At 43.9% G+C, this 18,419-nt stretch overlaps 1 protein-coding gene across 3 annotated transcripts in view; it reads right to left on the reverse strand.

Annotated features, from left to right (window-relative positions):
• AOAH (acyloxyacyl hydrolase) overlaps positions 1-18,419 on the reverse strand; it is a 74,237-nt gene that overhangs the window by 3,195 nt on the left and 52,623 nt on the right. For all 3 annotated transcript variants that reach the window (XM_038127923.1, XM_038127922.1, XM_038127920.1), the window contains exons 16-21: positions 17,610-17,684; positions 12,530-12,702; positions 10,095-10,153; positions 9,955-10,014; positions 8,319-8,415; positions 4,418-4,494 (exon numbers count right to left, since the gene is read on the reverse strand). In XM_038127923.1, coding sequence (XP_037983851.1) covers positions 4,418-4,494; positions 8,319-8,415; positions 9,955-10,014; positions 10,095-10,153; positions 12,530-12,702; positions 17,610-17,684 — 541 coding nt within the window. The remainder of the gene's footprint in view (positions 1-4,417; positions 4,495-8,318; positions 8,416-9,954; positions 10,015-10,094; positions 10,154-12,529; positions 12,703-17,609; positions 17,685-18,419) is intronic.

Here is an 18,419-nt window from a genome sequence, read left to right on the forward strand (position 1 = left end):
TAGTAAGGAGAAAAATCCCTGGGCTCCCTCTATAGTCACTGGGAAGAGAAAGTCAGATTTTTTTCCAAGGACAACCAAGCCGGACTTTGGGGAATGGTGTCTCAAAAATACTCTAGAGGGAACTTAGGAGGACTGAGTGAATCACTTTGCTTTTAGGTGTTAAAAGTAAATAGTGTGAATTTCCTCCACCTCCATCCTGAGCTGCATATTTTGGAAAAAAAAACTTTATGGAGGCAAATTTTAGCTTTGAAACTTTACTGAAATGCAGTTATGCCAATTATGAGTGTTTTGTTTGCTCCCTCGTGTTTTGCAACTTAAAAAAAAAACAACAAAAAAAACAACCCCAAAAAACCCCAAAAACCAAAACAAACCAAAAAACACCCACATGCAGGAAAACCCTTTTCCCACAAGAAGTTTACAGGGAGAGAATGTGGTTCTGGGCCCAGCTCACCAAATCAGTACTTGGTGTTTATCCCATCTTTCACGATTTTTTCATATAAAATATTGCCTAGAGTGGGGACCATGGGGGGTAATTTGTCCTGCCTGAGTGCCTAACCTAGCCTTTCTCCAATGCATGAAAAACTGCAATGGCTCTTATGGGACAGGGCAAGTGTGGCCTTTTTTCTTATTTTCTTTTTCTTCTCCTTCCAAGGGATGCAAGCTTTAGTTACAAAGGTTCAATTCCCTCCTGTATCCCTCCAGAATGTTTGGACCTCTGGACTCCTGGATATATGTGCTGACACCTGCTTCTGGCATGTTTTTACCAGCAGACAATTTTTTTTCTTTTTTTTTTTTTTTTTAATTAAAGACATAGTGGATAAACAGCAGGTGAAATTCAGAGGCTGACAACAGACACCAGCTTATCCTGCCAATTGCTATACCACAGTGATTACGGATCACCTAGTGATCACAACTTGCCAGCTCAACCTTGGGTTGAAAGGGGCACATAGAGTGGTTCCTTCATCACAAACTTCAAAATTGTTTTGCATTGAAGGCAAGAGCTAACGTGTTTATGCTTTCCTTGGAGTGCTTCTCAATCTAGAAATTGGAAAATATTTGTCAGGTGCTTCGATATCTACAAAGGGAAAATTCAGCAGAAATGTGCTGGCTAGGTATCTTATCTGTTGTATTTATCAAGCTGCCTGTGAGGTGTGGGGAATAGCTGCAGGGATGGAAGCAAGAGCCTCTGTTCACTTGACAAGCTGTATGGAATCAATCCTCTCCCGCTAGGCAGCTCTGTATGCTACAAAAACCATACCTGGCCAGAGGCATTCGTGTCAGGAGAAAGTAAAACTTTAAATAAAACTTGTATGAGGCGTGAGTGAATTGTTTATCATCTTCCTTAAGCATACTCTAAAATAGCAGTCTCTGCTCACACTTCCCCTTCTATTTATTAAGAGAGTTACTCTTTTGGGGCAGAGGACTACATCTCAGTCCAAATAGTGGTATGTTGATAACAGACTTCTCTAACAGGAAAAGAAAAATAGATTTACAATGGTGGATGTTTGGATAAAGCTAATTAATAAAACCTAGGAGGACTATAACTCACTTGAAGCGAGGCATATCTACAGCTGGCACCTTGACTGTAAGGGAAAATGTACCTATAAAAGCATTAACATCATCCTAACAGCAGGAGGGAGAGATCATAACCACTGCCAGGTCCAGAGGGAGTGAAATATGGCAGTGCTTGACTGCATCCTGTAGCCCAGCACTCTAGGGGCTGCAAGCAGGTTTGCAGCTGCCCTTCAATGTCCTTTTGTAATTTTCTTGGGGCTTAGGAAGGGTCCTGTTAAGTAGTTGCTGCCTTCAACTCTGCTACCTTGCAGCTGCTGGTGGGATACAGGATGGGGGCAGGAGGCTGGATGAAAAGCTGTGATATGACAAGCCTGGCTCCCACTGTGGCCTGGTGCTGGGGGTTATAAGAAACCTCAGGCCTGCCTTAAGCCAGGGAAAGACAGGAAAATAATGCAAAGAAAATAATGCAAAAGTTTTCATTACACTCCAGACTTTGCATTGCAGTTTCCCCAGATGGCAGGGTTGGGAATGGGGTTTGTTTCATCACTGTTTTTACTCTCATTTCATTTGCCAGGTTTTCTCTAATTGCTTCCTTGCAAAAGGCTTGCAGCAAAAAATCAAGGCACACTTTCTCCACATCCCCAGGCTGTGAGTTCATACTTTCATGCAGCTGTCTCCTGGTACTTGTAATGTAGACAGGCAGGAATTTCTGCTATGTAGGAGTCCCTCTTTAAACAGGAGGATCTTGTAATTTGGCAAGGCTAAGCAAGGCATTGTATGGCCCCGAGTGACTAACATGAGTGTAAAAGATAACACCTAAAGCATCTATTTTCCCTTTGGACTTCCCCCTGCAGGTCTCTCCTAGCTTAATTGATAGAACAGTCAATGGAGAAGCTGCTGAAATGCTGGAATGCATCAGCGCTTGCAACTCACTCCTGTGGAAGTGCTTCTCCCCTGACTGCTCTTTCCCAGTGTGGAAAGCAGCATCACACTGGGTCATATAGAGATGGGGTTGTTGGAGTCAACACATGCAGGGCATTATCCCACAACATAAAACGGGCCAATAAAATCCCCCCACGGTTCTGAGCAGGGGGAGCTACCAAGTAGCACTGCCAGTAGCTGGGCTGTGCGGTGGGGTTTGCTTGCAAAGGAGACTGACTACTGCTTTGCTCTGCACATGTGTTTGACACCTTCAGGTAGTGTATAGAAAATCAACTGGCTTTGTTTGCAGCTGACTGCAGAACATGGTCTCTCCATGTGTTTTTGTTGGAATAAAATCTAATTTGAAGTGAACATAGTGGGAACCAGGCAACCTCATGCTAGATTATCAAACCCAAGCAAGGACTTTCAGTGGAGCAGCTGCTTCTCCTTCCCTTTTGTTTATTTCTGTAACACATAGTAAACCTTCTCCTTCAACCTGTCCTAGGAGGCCAAGCAAGCAAGTGAAAAAGTAATAAGATGTAGCTGCTGAGCAGAAGCAATTTAAATATATAACTTCGAAAAGAATCTTTGTTCCAGACTGTGACAGAGAAACCTTCAGCCTCAGAGGCTGCAGGGCAGCAGCAGGGCTGGAGGGGGCCTGTCTGGTTTCTGCAGTGCTGCCTTACTGTCCCGATCCTGCAAAACTCCCACGGGTGCTTGGGCAGGCAGCTGGCCAGCCAAAGTGGCAAGGATCAGTTTTTGCACATTAAGACCTGTTTAGCCACGATACTGGTTAGTGAGGGAAAGAGGCAGAAGACCTTGCAGGAGTCAGAGCAGAGTGCAGCCATCAGAAATATCAGAGATATTGGCTCTGGGGCTACAGCTGTCATTTAGATTGGCCAAGGAAGGCACCCTGGCTTGTATCAGCAATGGCCAGCAAGGCTGGGCAGTGATTGTCCTCCTGTACTCAGCACTTGTGAGGCTGCCCCTCAAAGCCAGTGGTCAGTTTTGGGCCCCTCTCAACAGGAAAGACATTGAGGTGCTGGAGCTTGTCCAGAGAAGAGCAACAGAGCTGGGGAAGGGTTTGGAGTACAAGGCTTACTGAGGAGCAGCTGAGGGAACAGAAGTTTTTTAGCCCAGAGAAAAGGAGGCTGAGAGGAGATCTTAGAGCTCACTGCAACCTAAAAAGATATGATGAGGTGGGGGTTGGTTCCTTCGTCCATGAAGCAATTAGCAGGACATAAGGAAATGGCCTCAAACTGCACTGGAGAGGGGTGTAGACTGGATATTAGGAAAAATGATTTCAGGGAAAGGGTTGCCAAGCATTGGAACAGGCTCCCAAGGGAAGTGAACATGTGCTGCTTTGGGACAGGGTTTACTGGTGGACCTGGCAGTGTTAGGTTAATGGTTGGCTGTGGTCTTCAGGGCAGCCAGGACAAGGGTGAGAGACAGAGAAATCTTGACTCCATGTTTCAGAAGGCTGGTTTATTATATTGTGATTTATATTATATTGAAAATGTCACACTAAAACTATACTAAAAGAACAGAGAGAAAGATGCATCAGAAGGCAAGACAGGAAAGGCTTGTGACTCCCAGAGAGTCTGACCCAGCTGCATCCTTGACTGGTTATTAAGTAGAAACACCCAACATTGACCAATCAAAGAAGCACCTGTTGCATTCCACAAGAGCAGATAATAATTGGTTACATTTTGAAGCTGAAGCCTCTCAGCTTCTCAGGAGAAGAAAATCCTGACAAAAGGATTTTCATAAAATATCGTGGCTACAGTTGGCCTGCATGATCTTAGAGGTCTTTCCAACCTAAATTATTCTATGACTCTCTCTCCTCTAAAGTAGACAGATTCCCTAAATGTCGATCCCTATGACATGCCAGCTGGATTCCTGGGGCAGCAATAAGCATCAGAAACCCACATGCTCCCACATCCCACCTTCTCCCACCCATCTCCTGGGGCTGGGTTTTTACCTGGCTGGGGTGGAAGCCGTCCACTGGCTCGATCAGCTGCCAGGGCTCACCTCCCATCTTGCGCCACTCCTCGGCCGCTGCAAAGAGCGCAAGCAGAGGGGTTGATCACCCATGAGCATGGAGACGCCCGCCCAGAGATGTACCCCCCTCCTCCCCAAAGCATCACTGGTATTTTTAGGCACACAACAGCTCTGCGTGAAGATTATGATAATTCACATAGAGTTGTCAGAGCCTATAGTGTGTACAATCCCCTCTCCTTGGGGCAGTATTTAAGCCTTTATTGTTATTTTTTTTCCTCTGCGATATTTATGCAAGGAAGTGCTTTGAACATAAATGATTGTAAAACAATTCACTTTCCCTCCCAACTAAGATGGATGCTGTAGCAAGTAAAGCTGTAAATTATTTAATACTGATTTAATACTTTTGCATTTCCCACGTTAGTTGCATCTTCAACAGTGCAAAAGAAAAAGTAGAGATAAAGAAAACAGCGCTTTTTAGAGAAAGAGATGGTAACAGAATTTTCACATGGGCTGAAGTCTGCATGAACAGGCTGTCATTTTTGGTTACTTATCTTCCAAGTGGTCTTTTTCAACTCCAACAAAATAACCTTTTGAATTACATAAGCGTGACATTCAATGCAAATGATGCTGTGCTGTAAGCCCTGGAGCCATTAGAGAAGTAAAAAGCTTTCTCTCTTCAAAAGGGCTGTGGAGTGATCAAACATGGGACTAGTGGATATGGCATTAACAGACTGTAAATTCAATAATTCCTTTCATAATGACAGATTAAGAATTCTTAATAGCATTATGCAAGCATCCTGTCAGGAGGAAAATGTTCTCCATTCAAGTGCCACAGTTTGATCTGGACTCACTGCTGGTTTTTGGACCCTGGCTATTGTATCAAAAAGTGATGTCTGGGTCCCCATGCTAACTCTAATTCACAGAAAGGTGATATTCCTGCTTTGACTGTAGAAACCCACTTGTGATGCTTCAGGCAGTGCCCAAAGTAACCTGTTTGAAGACATGGGGCTTGTAGGTTTGTTTCAAATTTGCAGTATGTTGGGCATAACACATATTTACCTTAGATTCCACCGTGCAGTGCACATACAGATGCACAGTGAACTTACCCAACCCCTTATTTGTGATATTGCACATGGAGTACAATGCTGTGTACTGTGTTTTAGTACATTTGTAGTTCATCTGTAGAGAGACTACTGTTCCAGTGCCAGAAACAGCAGAGGAGGAAGTATGATAAGTATCAAGATAGGTCAATTTGTACTATTATACCTGACCTCCAAAAATCCTAGAGCAGTCGAGCTGAGTATGTCCAGAGCTTGTCTTAGAAATGCCTGTTGCCTTGGATGGACTAGACTAGAGCTTGCTCCCATCCACATCAAGGAAAAGGCATAACAAGCAACTCCTATCCCCCTCTTTATTGCACTGCTTCATAAAGGAACCATTAATTTCTTTAGTCAAGGTCAACATGAGAGCTTGAGTGTCCACTAAATCTAGAATAAATGCTAATATACTCAAATTTTACTCGGAGAAAACTGGGAGCTGTTATGTACATATATATACCCAGGCCAGCCTGAAATTTATGTACTCAGTGTGTAACCACTGCTAAATATTTGATGTCTGGAAAGTTTAGGGGAGGATTTGCTGCTTCCTTCAGAAAGAGACCAGAAAAGTAGGTCAGCAGCCTTAGCTGGCTTTTGAGCACACTCACGATCTGACAGCTTTCCTGATGGCAAGCTCGAATCCTTGGCTCCAGGGCTGCAGGAAATTTTGCAAAGTGTCTTTCAAAGCTGATGTTTGTATATGCATGTGTGAGTTTGTTTACTGCATTTATTTAACGCGATGTAATCAAGAACAGCAAATTATATTAAGATGTTTCCTTTTGTGAAAGCAAATAAATTAACTAAAGTTAGTAATTTAACTTATTAAAGTAATTTGCCTACCCAGCAGGTAGTTCATTCCAAATCCTAATGACTTGTTAAATATTAAGTAGCTGAGGCAAAAGCCACCAGGAGACTTGGACACCCTTGAAACTCTGTGCTATGAGAATGAACTTGACAGTAGAGCCCACCTCTCTGACAGAAACTTTTGGACAGAAAGACTGCCTCTCCCATTCTCACTTCTTTACCTCCACCTCCTCCATATGGTCTTCATGAGACCCAGAACAAGCTTCCTGAATTGGGTCATGTAGGATAAGTTTGTGAATTTGGATGGGATTTGGCTGCAAAAGAAGTTGTTGGTTTTTTTCTTAATAATCTAAGGTGCTGTAGCAGCTTTGTGCTTTCAAGGACAGCCAAGCACTAATGGGGAGGAGCATTAGAGAAGTACACTTTAAAGCATTGACAGGGTGCTTCTGTCCCTTTGTGGCTTTGGATTTAGATCTCTGCATGCTGGGATTTAAAATATAGTCCCCAGACAAAATTTTTCAGTAAGGACTATATGGAACTACCTCTCTAGGTAGACATAAAAACAAGGAAATGCAGATCAAGCTTTTTGCCTAATTATTATATCCTCTTGCCTGAATATAAACATTCAGGCTATCTGGGAGAGGCCCCAAGGTGGTGAGGGCTGGAGCTCCTGCCCCACAAACAGAGGCTGAGGAACAGGGATGGTCTATTCCAGGGAAGAGCCTGTGGAAAGATGATGAGGATGGGGCCAGTCTCTTCACAGCAGTGCACACTGGGAGAGGGAGAGACAAGTTGTAACATGGGAGATTCAGGCTGGATATAGAAATAAAAAGCTGTTCTCCTACTTCCCCTTCACTGTTTAACTCCTTGTAATTTGTTGCCCAACTCATCTCATGCTGATCCTCATTTTTAAAAAGGAGTGCGTTTCTCCTTTTGATGAATCTGAGCTGATGCTGGGTGTTCGGATGCTGTGGTGATCTCAAGCTGGACCCTGTGCATTTTGTGAGGTAAGCAGAGCTGATTCAGGGATTCAGAGACAGGTGTTGGTCCCCAGCCCCACAGGGACACGTTACACTCATGCATAATGACAAAAGTTTCCTGGGTGTTTTAATTTATTTTTAAATTAAATAATTTAATTTATTTTAATTTATTTTTAAATTAAATTCAGAAGAAAGTGATTCAGGTAATGCGCTTACCTAATGTCACTAAAGATCACAGAGGGACAAGTTTTGTAAGCTCTTCAAGTCAAAAGTTACAGTAGTATGTAGGTATAGTAACTGGCATAGGAAAGATGCCAGTTATTCCTGGGAGAGGTGCTTCTACTTTTGGGAACAGTGAGAGGGTGGCTGTGTTTTTGAGGCAGGAAAATGGCTGATGAAAGGTCTCATTCCCAAGGCACTGCTCAGCTCAAAGGAGGCAGCATGAAGCCCAGTCAGTGATGAAGTAAACATCATCTCACGAAGACCACTTTGACCACTACAGGTATACATCTCCAGCCTAGATAACCTGCTATAAAAGCAATGTTCAAAAATAATACCAAACCTTACGGACCAATATGGTTTGAGATTTCAATTTTTTCCTTCATCAGCCTGAGAAGCTGCAGTGGACAAGCAGGAGGCCTTCTTAGCAGAGGCACATCTCTTGTCCTTGTCACTTTGCTACACCCCAGAAGAAGTAGCCAGTGTGCTGTGCATCACTGGAGTGGTGGGTGCCAGCAGCTGGGACCAGCGGGGATGCTGTGGTTCCAAGGTAGTGGTGGAATCTTATCTCAGGAAAGGTGCCTTGTTACCCCAACCATGGAAGACAGAAGAAGCTAGCATTAAGGATACCTCCTTGGGCACAGCCTTGACAGCAGGGTCATCTAGGCTGACTGACTGTACTGCCCTTCTCCTGGTACAGAGCCAAAATATGAGGAGCATATCAGCAGGCCAGAACTTGAGTAAATGCTTTGTGAGAAAGACAGGGTAAAAAACAACTTACTTTGTCTCAGTGGGAAATCCATGTAGAAAATATCAAAGTTGGCAAATTTCTCAGATCTTGCTATTTCTTTCAGGACATTGGAAAGTTGTAACGCTCTCTGCAAAAATCAAATGATTTAATGACTGTTCATTGCTATTCATGTTGCTTTGCATGGATTCAGCTTTTGTCACTGATGTGCAGGCAGGAGTTTGAAAGCTAATGTCGCCCTTTCTTCTGGGGGACCAGAGGTGAAATGAGGCTCTTCATCAGAACATGGACTTGCATGAGCACCACAAGCCTTTGGACTACCCAGTTCATCCTTACAGACTGCACTGAGGCCTCACCTGATTTTGTAGGTTTGTTACTGCGCATGTTAATTTCACTGGAGACTGCTTTTAGTAGTGCCCCTACATTATATAAATATTCTAAGTTTCCTGCTTTTGGAGCTCTTTCTTAAAGAAAAGCAAAACTTTTCTACAAGATAAATGTCCTCTTTTCCCATTATCCTTGCCGCTACTAAGTTGGGGATGATAATGCTTATCTATGCAGACCAAATTCCACCCTTACTTTCAGAAGAGTAAATTACCAGCATTGAGCGTCTGCCTGATACATCCAGTGTAATTTCTGCAGCCATAACAGAGATCAGGATCTCCTAAATATTTAAATTGTGCAGTTTGGATAATAACATAGACAATTAGTTTCAGACAGGGGCTCAGAATGATTAATTCTTACCCTGCAGACATATGCTTTGTTCATGGACAGAAGTTACATGTCCTCTATGTTCTGTATTGTTGGTATGAATATGTAAACTGCAATCCTGCAAAGGTTTAGGAATGTGCTTAATGGCCTTCTCTGAAGTCAAGAGGGACAGGGCATAAAATGAAATACATATGTATGCTTTGATGAAATTAAGGTCATATTTTGTTGTTTAGTGAATGCAAACATTAATACAACCATACACAGAGATGACAACTTTGATAATATTTGGTTACTGGCTCCTTTTACATGGCTGCAGGGGATTGCTGGGATTAAAAATCAGCTTGTACCATAAGAAAATAAGTGGCTGTTTTTATGTATCATTCACTTCAGCAGCCAGATTTTTAGGGTGACTTCTAAGACATCTCTGTTCTGTCTGTTCCCATTCTTGCACTGAGCCTGGGTGCTCCCTGGTCACACCACCTGGTGATTAAGTCCACAGAAATGTGTCTGAGTAAGATTAGCACAAATCCCAAATGAAAACAGGGTAAGGCTCTTGCTCTCAGGACCTGATCCTACAGCCAGAAAAATCTATGCAGCTGGCTTGTCATACCAACAGCTCACTTGATTCAAAAGCCTTTCCTTTCTTATCAGGCACATTTTCTTCTTAAAGAACATGAACCCGAACAGTTCTGTTTCAGGGAGATCACATCCCTTGAGCATAAATTTGGGTAGCTGAGAGGTTGTAGCAGCAATACCTTTACAAATCCCTTAACTTGAGCATGCTGCCTCCCAGAGCCTGAGAGGCATTTGAAAGAATAAGTGTGGATGTTTCCACAACTTCTCCTCACCTTTGGAAGAAAAAAACTGTGCTGACATCTTGCCTTTGAGGCAATTGGGCTTCTCTCCTCAGACACAGGGCAGAGTGTCTGAGCACTGGGGTGATCCCATTGAGACTTACCTCCGAGGTCAGATTCCTGAGGGTCTCATTGGGGGTCAGCCAGCCGCTGCAGGGGCTCACCTGGGCAGGCATGAGGAGAGGGGCTTTAGCAGCAGAACAAGATGAAAGGGAGGCTCCTAAGCTACAGCTGCAGACCTTACCTGGAGGCAGTCGAGGAAAGAGTAGAGTTGACTGTACGTGACATCCTTGTTCAGTTGTCCTGCAAAGCACAGAGAGCCAAACATCACATGGCCCAATGGCCAAATGTGACTTCATTCTGCACATCTGTGCATTCCTGTGCCTTACACCCCTTGGTGGGAAGAGGCACCCCCAGAGCCTCACCATACCCCCTACCCCCAGGGTACCCTCCCACCACCAGAGCTGGGGTGCAGTAGAGGTGGCAGCATCAAGGCATCCTTCCTTGCCCGTGTCCCCACAGTGTGCAGAGCCCCACACCTGCTTTTGCTGCATCCCTCTCCTGCCTTTCATAGGTGATTTGTCTCACGTGTGGGGTTAGTCATCACAGCCTATGCCAGCCTCCAAAGTGCATGACTGATATATTCCCATTAACCTGTCTCTCACCCGCCAAAGAAATGCAGGGTTTGCAAAGCTGAAGGGTGCCTGTATACACTCTGAGTTTTGCATTTACTTGGCAGAGGTTAGCTTTAAAAGGGAGAAACAATTTTGCTGTCATGGAGGGAAGTGGATATGCTTGTGTGGGTGACGAAATTCGAGCACCAAGTCAAGCATCCAGCTAACATTCCGTAAAATTCACTGTGCTATGCAATAGCCTGGCGTGCTGAGAAAATGATCCATTTTCTCAATCCTTTTGCTTCTTCGGTAACTACAGCTAAGATGAGAATTAAATGGCCACATTTTTTTTGTATTAGTTGTATTATTGTTTGTAGTACACTGATCATCCCATCAGGCTTTGATACTTTTGCAGTACTGAAATGGGAGTTTCTTACTGTTGTTTTTAGGAACTGCAAAGTATAATCTCTCTCAAGTGAAATGGGCTTCTCAGGTTGCTTTGCAGTGGCTCCCTGACACAGATGTATTTCCTGCCTTTCACACAGCTGCCCATCACCCAGCAGCAGTTCCAGCTGCCCAGAAAGCAAAAGGTGGGGAGTTCAAAGATCTAGGAACACTTCTGCCTATTTGGATGTTCCAGATTCCTGTAGCTGGAAGCATCAGGCCCTGGGATGAGCTGTTGTGGGGACCAGGGATTTGGCAGAAAGACAGACTGATGTCTGGTCATGGCTGATTGGCAGCCAAATGGGGAAAACTGCTCAGAGCCTGTTGGAGGATGTGCCAGAAGGGATCCCTTGCTGCAAAACGTGTTGCTTAGGACTAATTGGGTCCCTCCAAGGCAAATCAGCCCCTCTGAAAATTTTCCAACCGATCCTATAGTTAATCACTCCTGATTTGGCTACGTGTTGTCTGTGATAATTACATACCTAGTCAGAGGAACTGTCGCTGTGATAAACATGCACTCAAGGGAAGAAATGGTTTAATGTGACTAAAAATTAATTATGACAGGTTTCCCCTGCCTTGAAAGGGGTAAGATTTTTCTCTTTTTTTTTTTTTTCCTTATTTTTTTAATTGGTACTAGTATAGTGGTTATGAGAGAAAAATATAGGAATAAAAATGGGAAACATGTGAGCCCATTGGTAATTACTAGGGGATCTTGGGGAAACCACAACACAGCTGCAAGCTGCGTTACCCAGTGATTGCCAAAATCATCTGAAGTTGTAATCTACCAGTTTAATGATGTGATTTAGCTTCTCTCTTTCTTTGCTGGTGAGAACTACTATGACAACAACTTCCTGCCTGTCAAATGCAAAAAAGATTCTTTTACTCCAATACAAGTAAGGACATGCTTTTGGCCTAGAAAGCTAAGGAGTGAGTGGTCTGTTCATGGTCAGAGGTACTGTGCAATTCACACCCTGAGATGAGAGGATTCCAAAGGCAGCCTCCAAATCTCTGAAAAATAATGCCCCAAAGCACTTTAGACTCTGAAGGAATGTCCCAAAACATGCCTGCACACAGTATGAGGTTTCAATCATCACATATAGCTAGTGTAGGAGGTGCCAGGCACCCAGTGCTGGCAGAAAATTTATTTCTCTAATATAAAAAAAGTCTTTGGGAACCCTCTGACCTAATCTTTTGCCTTGGTCCACATCCAATTTTACCACAGTATCCACCAATCAGTAAGTGTAAACCAAATGCCTATCTCCACCCTTAACAAAAGTCAGGATGAAGTGCAGGCAGGCTGGCCACAATTTTGGGTCAAGACTGCACTAGAACAGCTTGTTTACACCACCAGAACATGTGTTGAGCCTGGTTTGGAGCTGGGTGGGTATGGTCTGTGAGGGAGCCAATCAGAATAGGGGTCTTTCCTGTCCTGCACTGGGAATGGCAAGAGCTGTCATTCCTACTTCTGCAGCGCAGCCAATATCTGCCTCATATTTCTCAGATCTCCTCCCCTCTGCCAGGTTTGCTTGAAGTCATCAATGGGTTCATAGATTTTTTAGGGAGAGAAGCCAACATGAATGGGCAGATGACCAGGAGGAACCCCACAACACCTCAAATTTACCTAGAGGATGGTATCTGTCATGCAGGTTATCCCAGAGGAAGCGACCATCCACCAAGCCTGTTAAAATCACATGGCTGCCATTTGGAAGACGGGAGTCCAGGTATCGCAGAGCTTGCACCACATTGGAGAGCATTTCTTTGGGTGTGGTCATATGGGCCAGTGTGTCACGTTCCCTAAAGGAGAGGATGCCAATAGGACATTGTGTCAGGAATACTGTGTCCCCAAAAGGGCACCTGAAAGAGTGTCATTTTCTCTCTCTGCTGCTCTTCCACATTAAGTCAGCTGAATAAAACATTAGGAAAATGCTGTGATGTCTCTCACTTGTCATTGCCAAAATCTGATGTGATATAAAAACCTCACTCCCTCAGTGTACCCCATCTCTTGGCTAAAAACAGACAAATGAATCCCTTTTTTATAGAGTGGACTCCAGTTGTGGGTTAACCTCAGTGGGCAGCTAAGCATCACAAAACTGCTCACCTGCTTTCCTTCCTCCACTTCCTTCCCTGTGAGACAGGGGAAGAAGAGAGAGTAAAAGCAAGAAGACTTGGGGGTCAAGGTAAAAAACCAAACCAAAGAAGTTATTGTTCAATAAGTGAGGAAGAAGTAGAAGAAGAGAGAAAGCAAAGAAAGAAGTAATGCAAAACCAATCCCTCACCACAGCTGGGTGAAAGTAGGACTTCTTTCCCCATGGGTTCCTGTACATACCTTACTTTCAACATGCTCTTTGATTATGCAAGGGAGGAATATCTAAGGTAGCTTTGTCTCTCACATGCCATACACCTCTTACTACAGCTTTCCAGGAGGGCAGGAGAGGGGTCTGGACAAATGTGTGAGCCTGGAGAGAGGCAATACCTAAGATTAAAATAGTCCATTGGGGTACAGGAGCTGTGTCAGTGTTCCACATGGACCGAATGCCCACATTTTGTGACTCATTGTCAGGCGTGAACCTCCTCAATCCAGATTCCCCAGCTCAGGCTTATCCTTCCCCTCTAGTATTTAGCTGTAAATGCTGCAGGAGTGTGAGGGGAAATTAAATCCTGAAGCTGAAATACATTTCAATTTATATAAGAAAAACAAACAAGCAAAACCACCCCAGGCTGCCTGGAGAACACTGTTCTCGTTATGTTATTATAGCAACCACTTTATTACAGAAAAGCATTCACGCACTCTCCCACTCGAGAGCTATTGCGGTGCTCTCATGGTGCACGTGTCCACAGCAGGGGCTGACAGCAAGGGGGGAACACACCCCTGAGAAGGTTGTCCCAGCCCATCAAGAGAGGATCCATCCACCTTGGGAAGCAGGGTCTTCTGACAGTTTTCATTCTGTCTTGGTGGTGTGGCCCAGCTGAACAAGGTGTTCAGAAAGAAAGGCCAAGAAGAAAGACAGGGGATGTCCTTCCAAGCAAGAAGGTTGCACTAATGACCATCCTCATTGTTTTAGTGGTTCCCACATTTTGTCCTCTTACTTGTGCTCTTTGCTTGTAGAAAAGCAATCACCTTAGTGGCCAGAAGGCTCCATCCAGGTCCTTTCCTTATGATAGTCCTTTCATCTCTTTCTTGGCCTCCCAGGGATAAGAGAAGGGCAAACTTGATGCTTGCAGTGCTGAGCAAGCTGAATTGAGTCAGATTCCTTGTCAGTGAACACTATAGAAGCAGGAGGTTTCCAAAGCATTGTTGCTCTGTCTTGTGGTGTTCAAAATGTTTAGATTCAGAGGGGGAAAATGGATGCTGAATCCTGTGTGGGAGAACCATGCTCCCCTAGAAGGATTTGGGATTCTTCACTGAGCTGCATTTTGCCCTCAAAATAATAATTGGGTGAGTTTTCTGGGCCTAGAAATGTATCTTAATGTGTTGCTGTAGTGTTTGAGACTTTCTAGCAGGGAGAACTGCAAAACAACATTAGGATTCAGGTTTATCCTTGTGACAGCCACCAAATCAAGCTACTTTTGAGATAAGACTGGGGATTTGCTTTGAAATTACTTCATTTTGCCTACAGGTGTTGCAGCACTTGATTTCAAAATACTGGTCTGATGTAAGGCCTCTACCACAAGTAAACATGTCAGCACAAGCCAAAATTAATATGCCAGTCATAATTCCACTTTCTCTTGTCATGCAGATATGTCTTCACATTTGTTTTCTGTGCCTGGCTATGAAATGAAATCTGAATGAGAAGAAAGCAACCTTGTAAGTATGTTCAATTTTGGCTGTGCCATAAGGACTCCAAGGCGCCTGGGTGAGCACCAGGGCTTGTTGTGGTACCCTCACCTCATTCCCCTGGGCTTGCTGCACAGGGCTGGTATGCCCAGGGCATGAGGGCTAGAGGTGCTTCCTGCTCACAGACTATTTTTAGGGCAGGAGGGGTGCAGCAGCTCTTTGGTGCTGATAGCTGTACCATAAAGGGGCACTATGCTCTTGCTGGCACAGGTGTCACTTTGTACAAGGTTCTTTCACTGTGGGTTGCTGCTCACCCTGCTTTGCTGCTGCCACCTTGCTGTTTGTTGCAGATGCCATAAGGGCAGATGTGTGAAGGAGAGGCTGGAGAAATGGTGCCATATCCAAAATGCAACTAACATTTGCATTAGCTGTACAGCATTTGAGACTTCTGGTGCTCATTATTTTCTTGTCTGATTTTTTTTTTTTTTGTTCCAGGTCTCTGTATCCCATATTTACACCTCAGTGAGCTGAAAGATATCATTGCCATCTGTCTTTATTTTTCTAACCCCCCTGTTTGGACACCACGGTGTGGAGACTACGGGGAATGTGTAATACAGGCTGCCAATTTCATTATCCTTTCCCTCTACAAACATCCACATTACTCATTGCCCCGCTCTTCACATGGGATGAAATACCTGCATTTTACCAGTGTTTTGGGAGAAGCTGTGTCTCCAGTATGCTCAGCACATTGCTCTCTTTTGAAGTCAAAATACAGGATAAGGCCAGAAGGCTGTATTACTGCAGTTTAGAGCTGTCCTTGAAGAGATTTTTGTTTGCCAAGCCCTAGCTTTGAAGTCAAGCCCATTGGGTGCTCGGCATCCTCTGTAACCTCTGTAGGTACATCAGAGCCAGGGCATCTACACAGTAACTGGGCACTGAAACAAATCTCTCTCTGCTGTCCATCCCCCTCAATGGAAACAGCACGATGCTACAGAAGCTGTGGCATCTTTCCTTGCAGGAGTCACAGGGATCACTACAGCCTGATAGCCTCTTTTGATGCTGTGAATGTTTTGGAAGGAAACAGACAGAAAACAGCAGTGAGAATTTGAGCAGACAAAAGTGTCTCTGCCAGATAGTGAATGCTGGGAGAAAAAGCCATCAGAGTTTCAAGCAAGCATTAAATACTGCTCTGGAAGGTTTTGGAATATAGAAATGAGTGAGGCGAGGTCAAAACGGTTTAAATTTCTGGAAAATTTCTTTTTACTTCAGATGATTAGAAAGCAGTGTTAGAGACAGGGTAAGCAAAAGGAATAGCCTGCAGAATGAGGAATAAAAAAAAGGAAGAAGAGGTGCTTTTAGCAAAGGCAGTGACACAGCAGAATTGAAATATGTGCGCAACAGAGCCTAGGCCAAGCCTGTGAGAAGACACCTTGAAAGTCTTCATGGCAGGAGCCATGGACTTCAGCAAAGGAGGAATTTTTATTTCTAGTGGAGGGGGAAGTAGGGGCTTTATCATCCTGGCAATGGATGCAATGATATGTCCATAAGCTTCCCAGTAAACAGATCCCCAGGACAGTCTTGTCAGCAAGTACCAGGAAACCTGGGACTGCTTTTCCTTCTCAGAGCATTGCTTTTGAGGATTTGTGCATCTTTCCCCTAACAGAAGTAGCGTGCTGAAGGCAGATTTGGCAGTTCTGGGCAGGGGTGCAGAGAGAGCACAAGCACCAGAGGGTGAAGGTTTCATGGGAGGTGGTTTCTGTGTGCTGCCTGCATGTGGCTAGGGTGAGGGTCATGCCAAGAAAGGACCTAAAAGGTGACCCTGTGGCCCCACTTCTGCCACAGCTGAGGGCTCCCAGTTTTTGCAGTGCCGAGGAAAGCCCTGCCTGGCTTTGGACATCCTCATTTGGAACACAACACCTGGCAAACAAAGTTTCAACCCATGAAAACTGCTAAGCAGTTTTAGGTCACCAAACCTTGGCCATTTCCATGGCCACATCTGACAGCCTGCATATAGCTCCCACTTCGTTATACAATCTGCAGGTGAGAATTTTCAAAACCTTTGGCAGGAAACTTAGCTGAGCAAGCAGCATTTATTTGAGTGTTTTGAAAGTCTCTGTGTAAGTAAGATCGATTTCTTCCATGCACAAGAAAAGCTGAAGATTGACCATGGTGAAAATAGTGTTGCACTAGCAACAGCACTCAAGCCTCCTGCAAAACCAAAACTGCAGTATGGATGTGCTGTGCATTGGCTGGGTTGCAAGGTGTTTTCTGCCTTCCCACTACCAGGAGGAAGGGAAGCATCCAGCTAGTGACCTCTTGGTGTCCCTGTGAGCACTGCTAATGAGTAATACCAGAACTATTAGTTTTGAAAGCTTCAGTTCATTCTCCCGCAGAGTTTATGATGTGAATAAAGCTAGATAGACAAAACACCTCATCAGGAGAGCACAGCAAAGAGTGCAGGAAGCAGAGGCAGGGTGAAAATGGACCTCGATAGGGGACTATATTGTCATTCCTCAGAAATGATGAACCAGTCATGCTCTCCCTCCTGTGAGGAGGTGGCACAATGGGTAAGATGGATATACATGCTTTTAAACACCTTTCCCCCCCTCCTGTTGTTATTATTCATTTCCTCTGCTAAGTTAGAAATAATTACTTCAGACATACCATTAGTCATTTTATGACTGGCTTATAAAAGAAAGAAAGAAATGCAAGCTCCAAATGAGGACTGGTAGGTGCCTATGACAAATAAAGGTAAGGAAACAACAAGTATTTTCAGCAGAAAATTAAGAAAGAAGGACCAATAGCAAAGAAAAATGCCATCATGGAGAAGCACAAAGCAGTGAGACACAAATGTCCAGGCAGTCAGCAGTACTTTAAAAAAGTCAAATTTATACTACTATAAGTGTTCATTTAGTTTATACCTTACCCATTGCAGACATCATTCCCAATTGTAGCATAGATAACTATGGCTGGATTGTCCAACAGCTGGTTTCTGGCCAAACTAAAAGATAAATATGGAGCTATGTTAATGGGGAAATACAATCTCAGTGTCTGAATCACACACCATGCTTGTGTGAGATGATATTTGGAAATATCCCGCTTGGATATGGCCAATACTCAAATGACTGTGTTCCTATGTTTGTGAGAGGTTTCTTTGTTTTGTTTTGGGGTTTTTTGGGTGGTTGTTTTTTTTTCACTCTAGTTTTATATTTTAGTAAAGTGACTTAAATGAAGTTATTTTCACTTCTCCCTTTCGCTGCTCATCGACTTGTCTTTTTCACTGTTTTTCCTGCTAGCTTTCCATTTTCTTTGTGTTATTCAGAAGCCAAATCAAATAGTTTCACTTTGGGGCAAAGACATGAATCAAGATGGGAATTTTTTAATCACAGATGGGAGAGGAAGACTAGGTTTGGCTGACAACTAAATCTATGTGTAGAATTGAACTCAAGATCAAATCAGGATGTGGTTTGAATCTCAGTGCTAGAGGGCAGGAATTCATTACTTCTTTTTCAGGACGAGAGAAAAATAAATCCTTAAGGACTCAAACTATATCAGTGTCAAGCAAACTAAATCAAACCCAACTGACCCACAACCCACCCAAATTCATCTGAAAAGGAGAGTTGCAGCCTCTCACTACTCAGTAGTTACTCAGTTATATCCATATGAAAATAACAGTGGGCTTGCCCATGTCTATCTACATTGCTGCATGCAATAAGGGAACCCAACACACAGATTT

This window comes from Motacilla alba, chromosome 2, assembly GCF_015832195.1.
Source record: "Motacilla alba alba isolate MOTALB_02 chromosome 2, Motacilla_alba_V1.0_pri, whole genome shotgun sequence".
Classification (NCBI taxonomy): domain Eukaryota; kingdom Metazoa; phylum Chordata; class Aves; order Passeriformes; family Motacillidae; genus Motacilla; species Motacilla alba.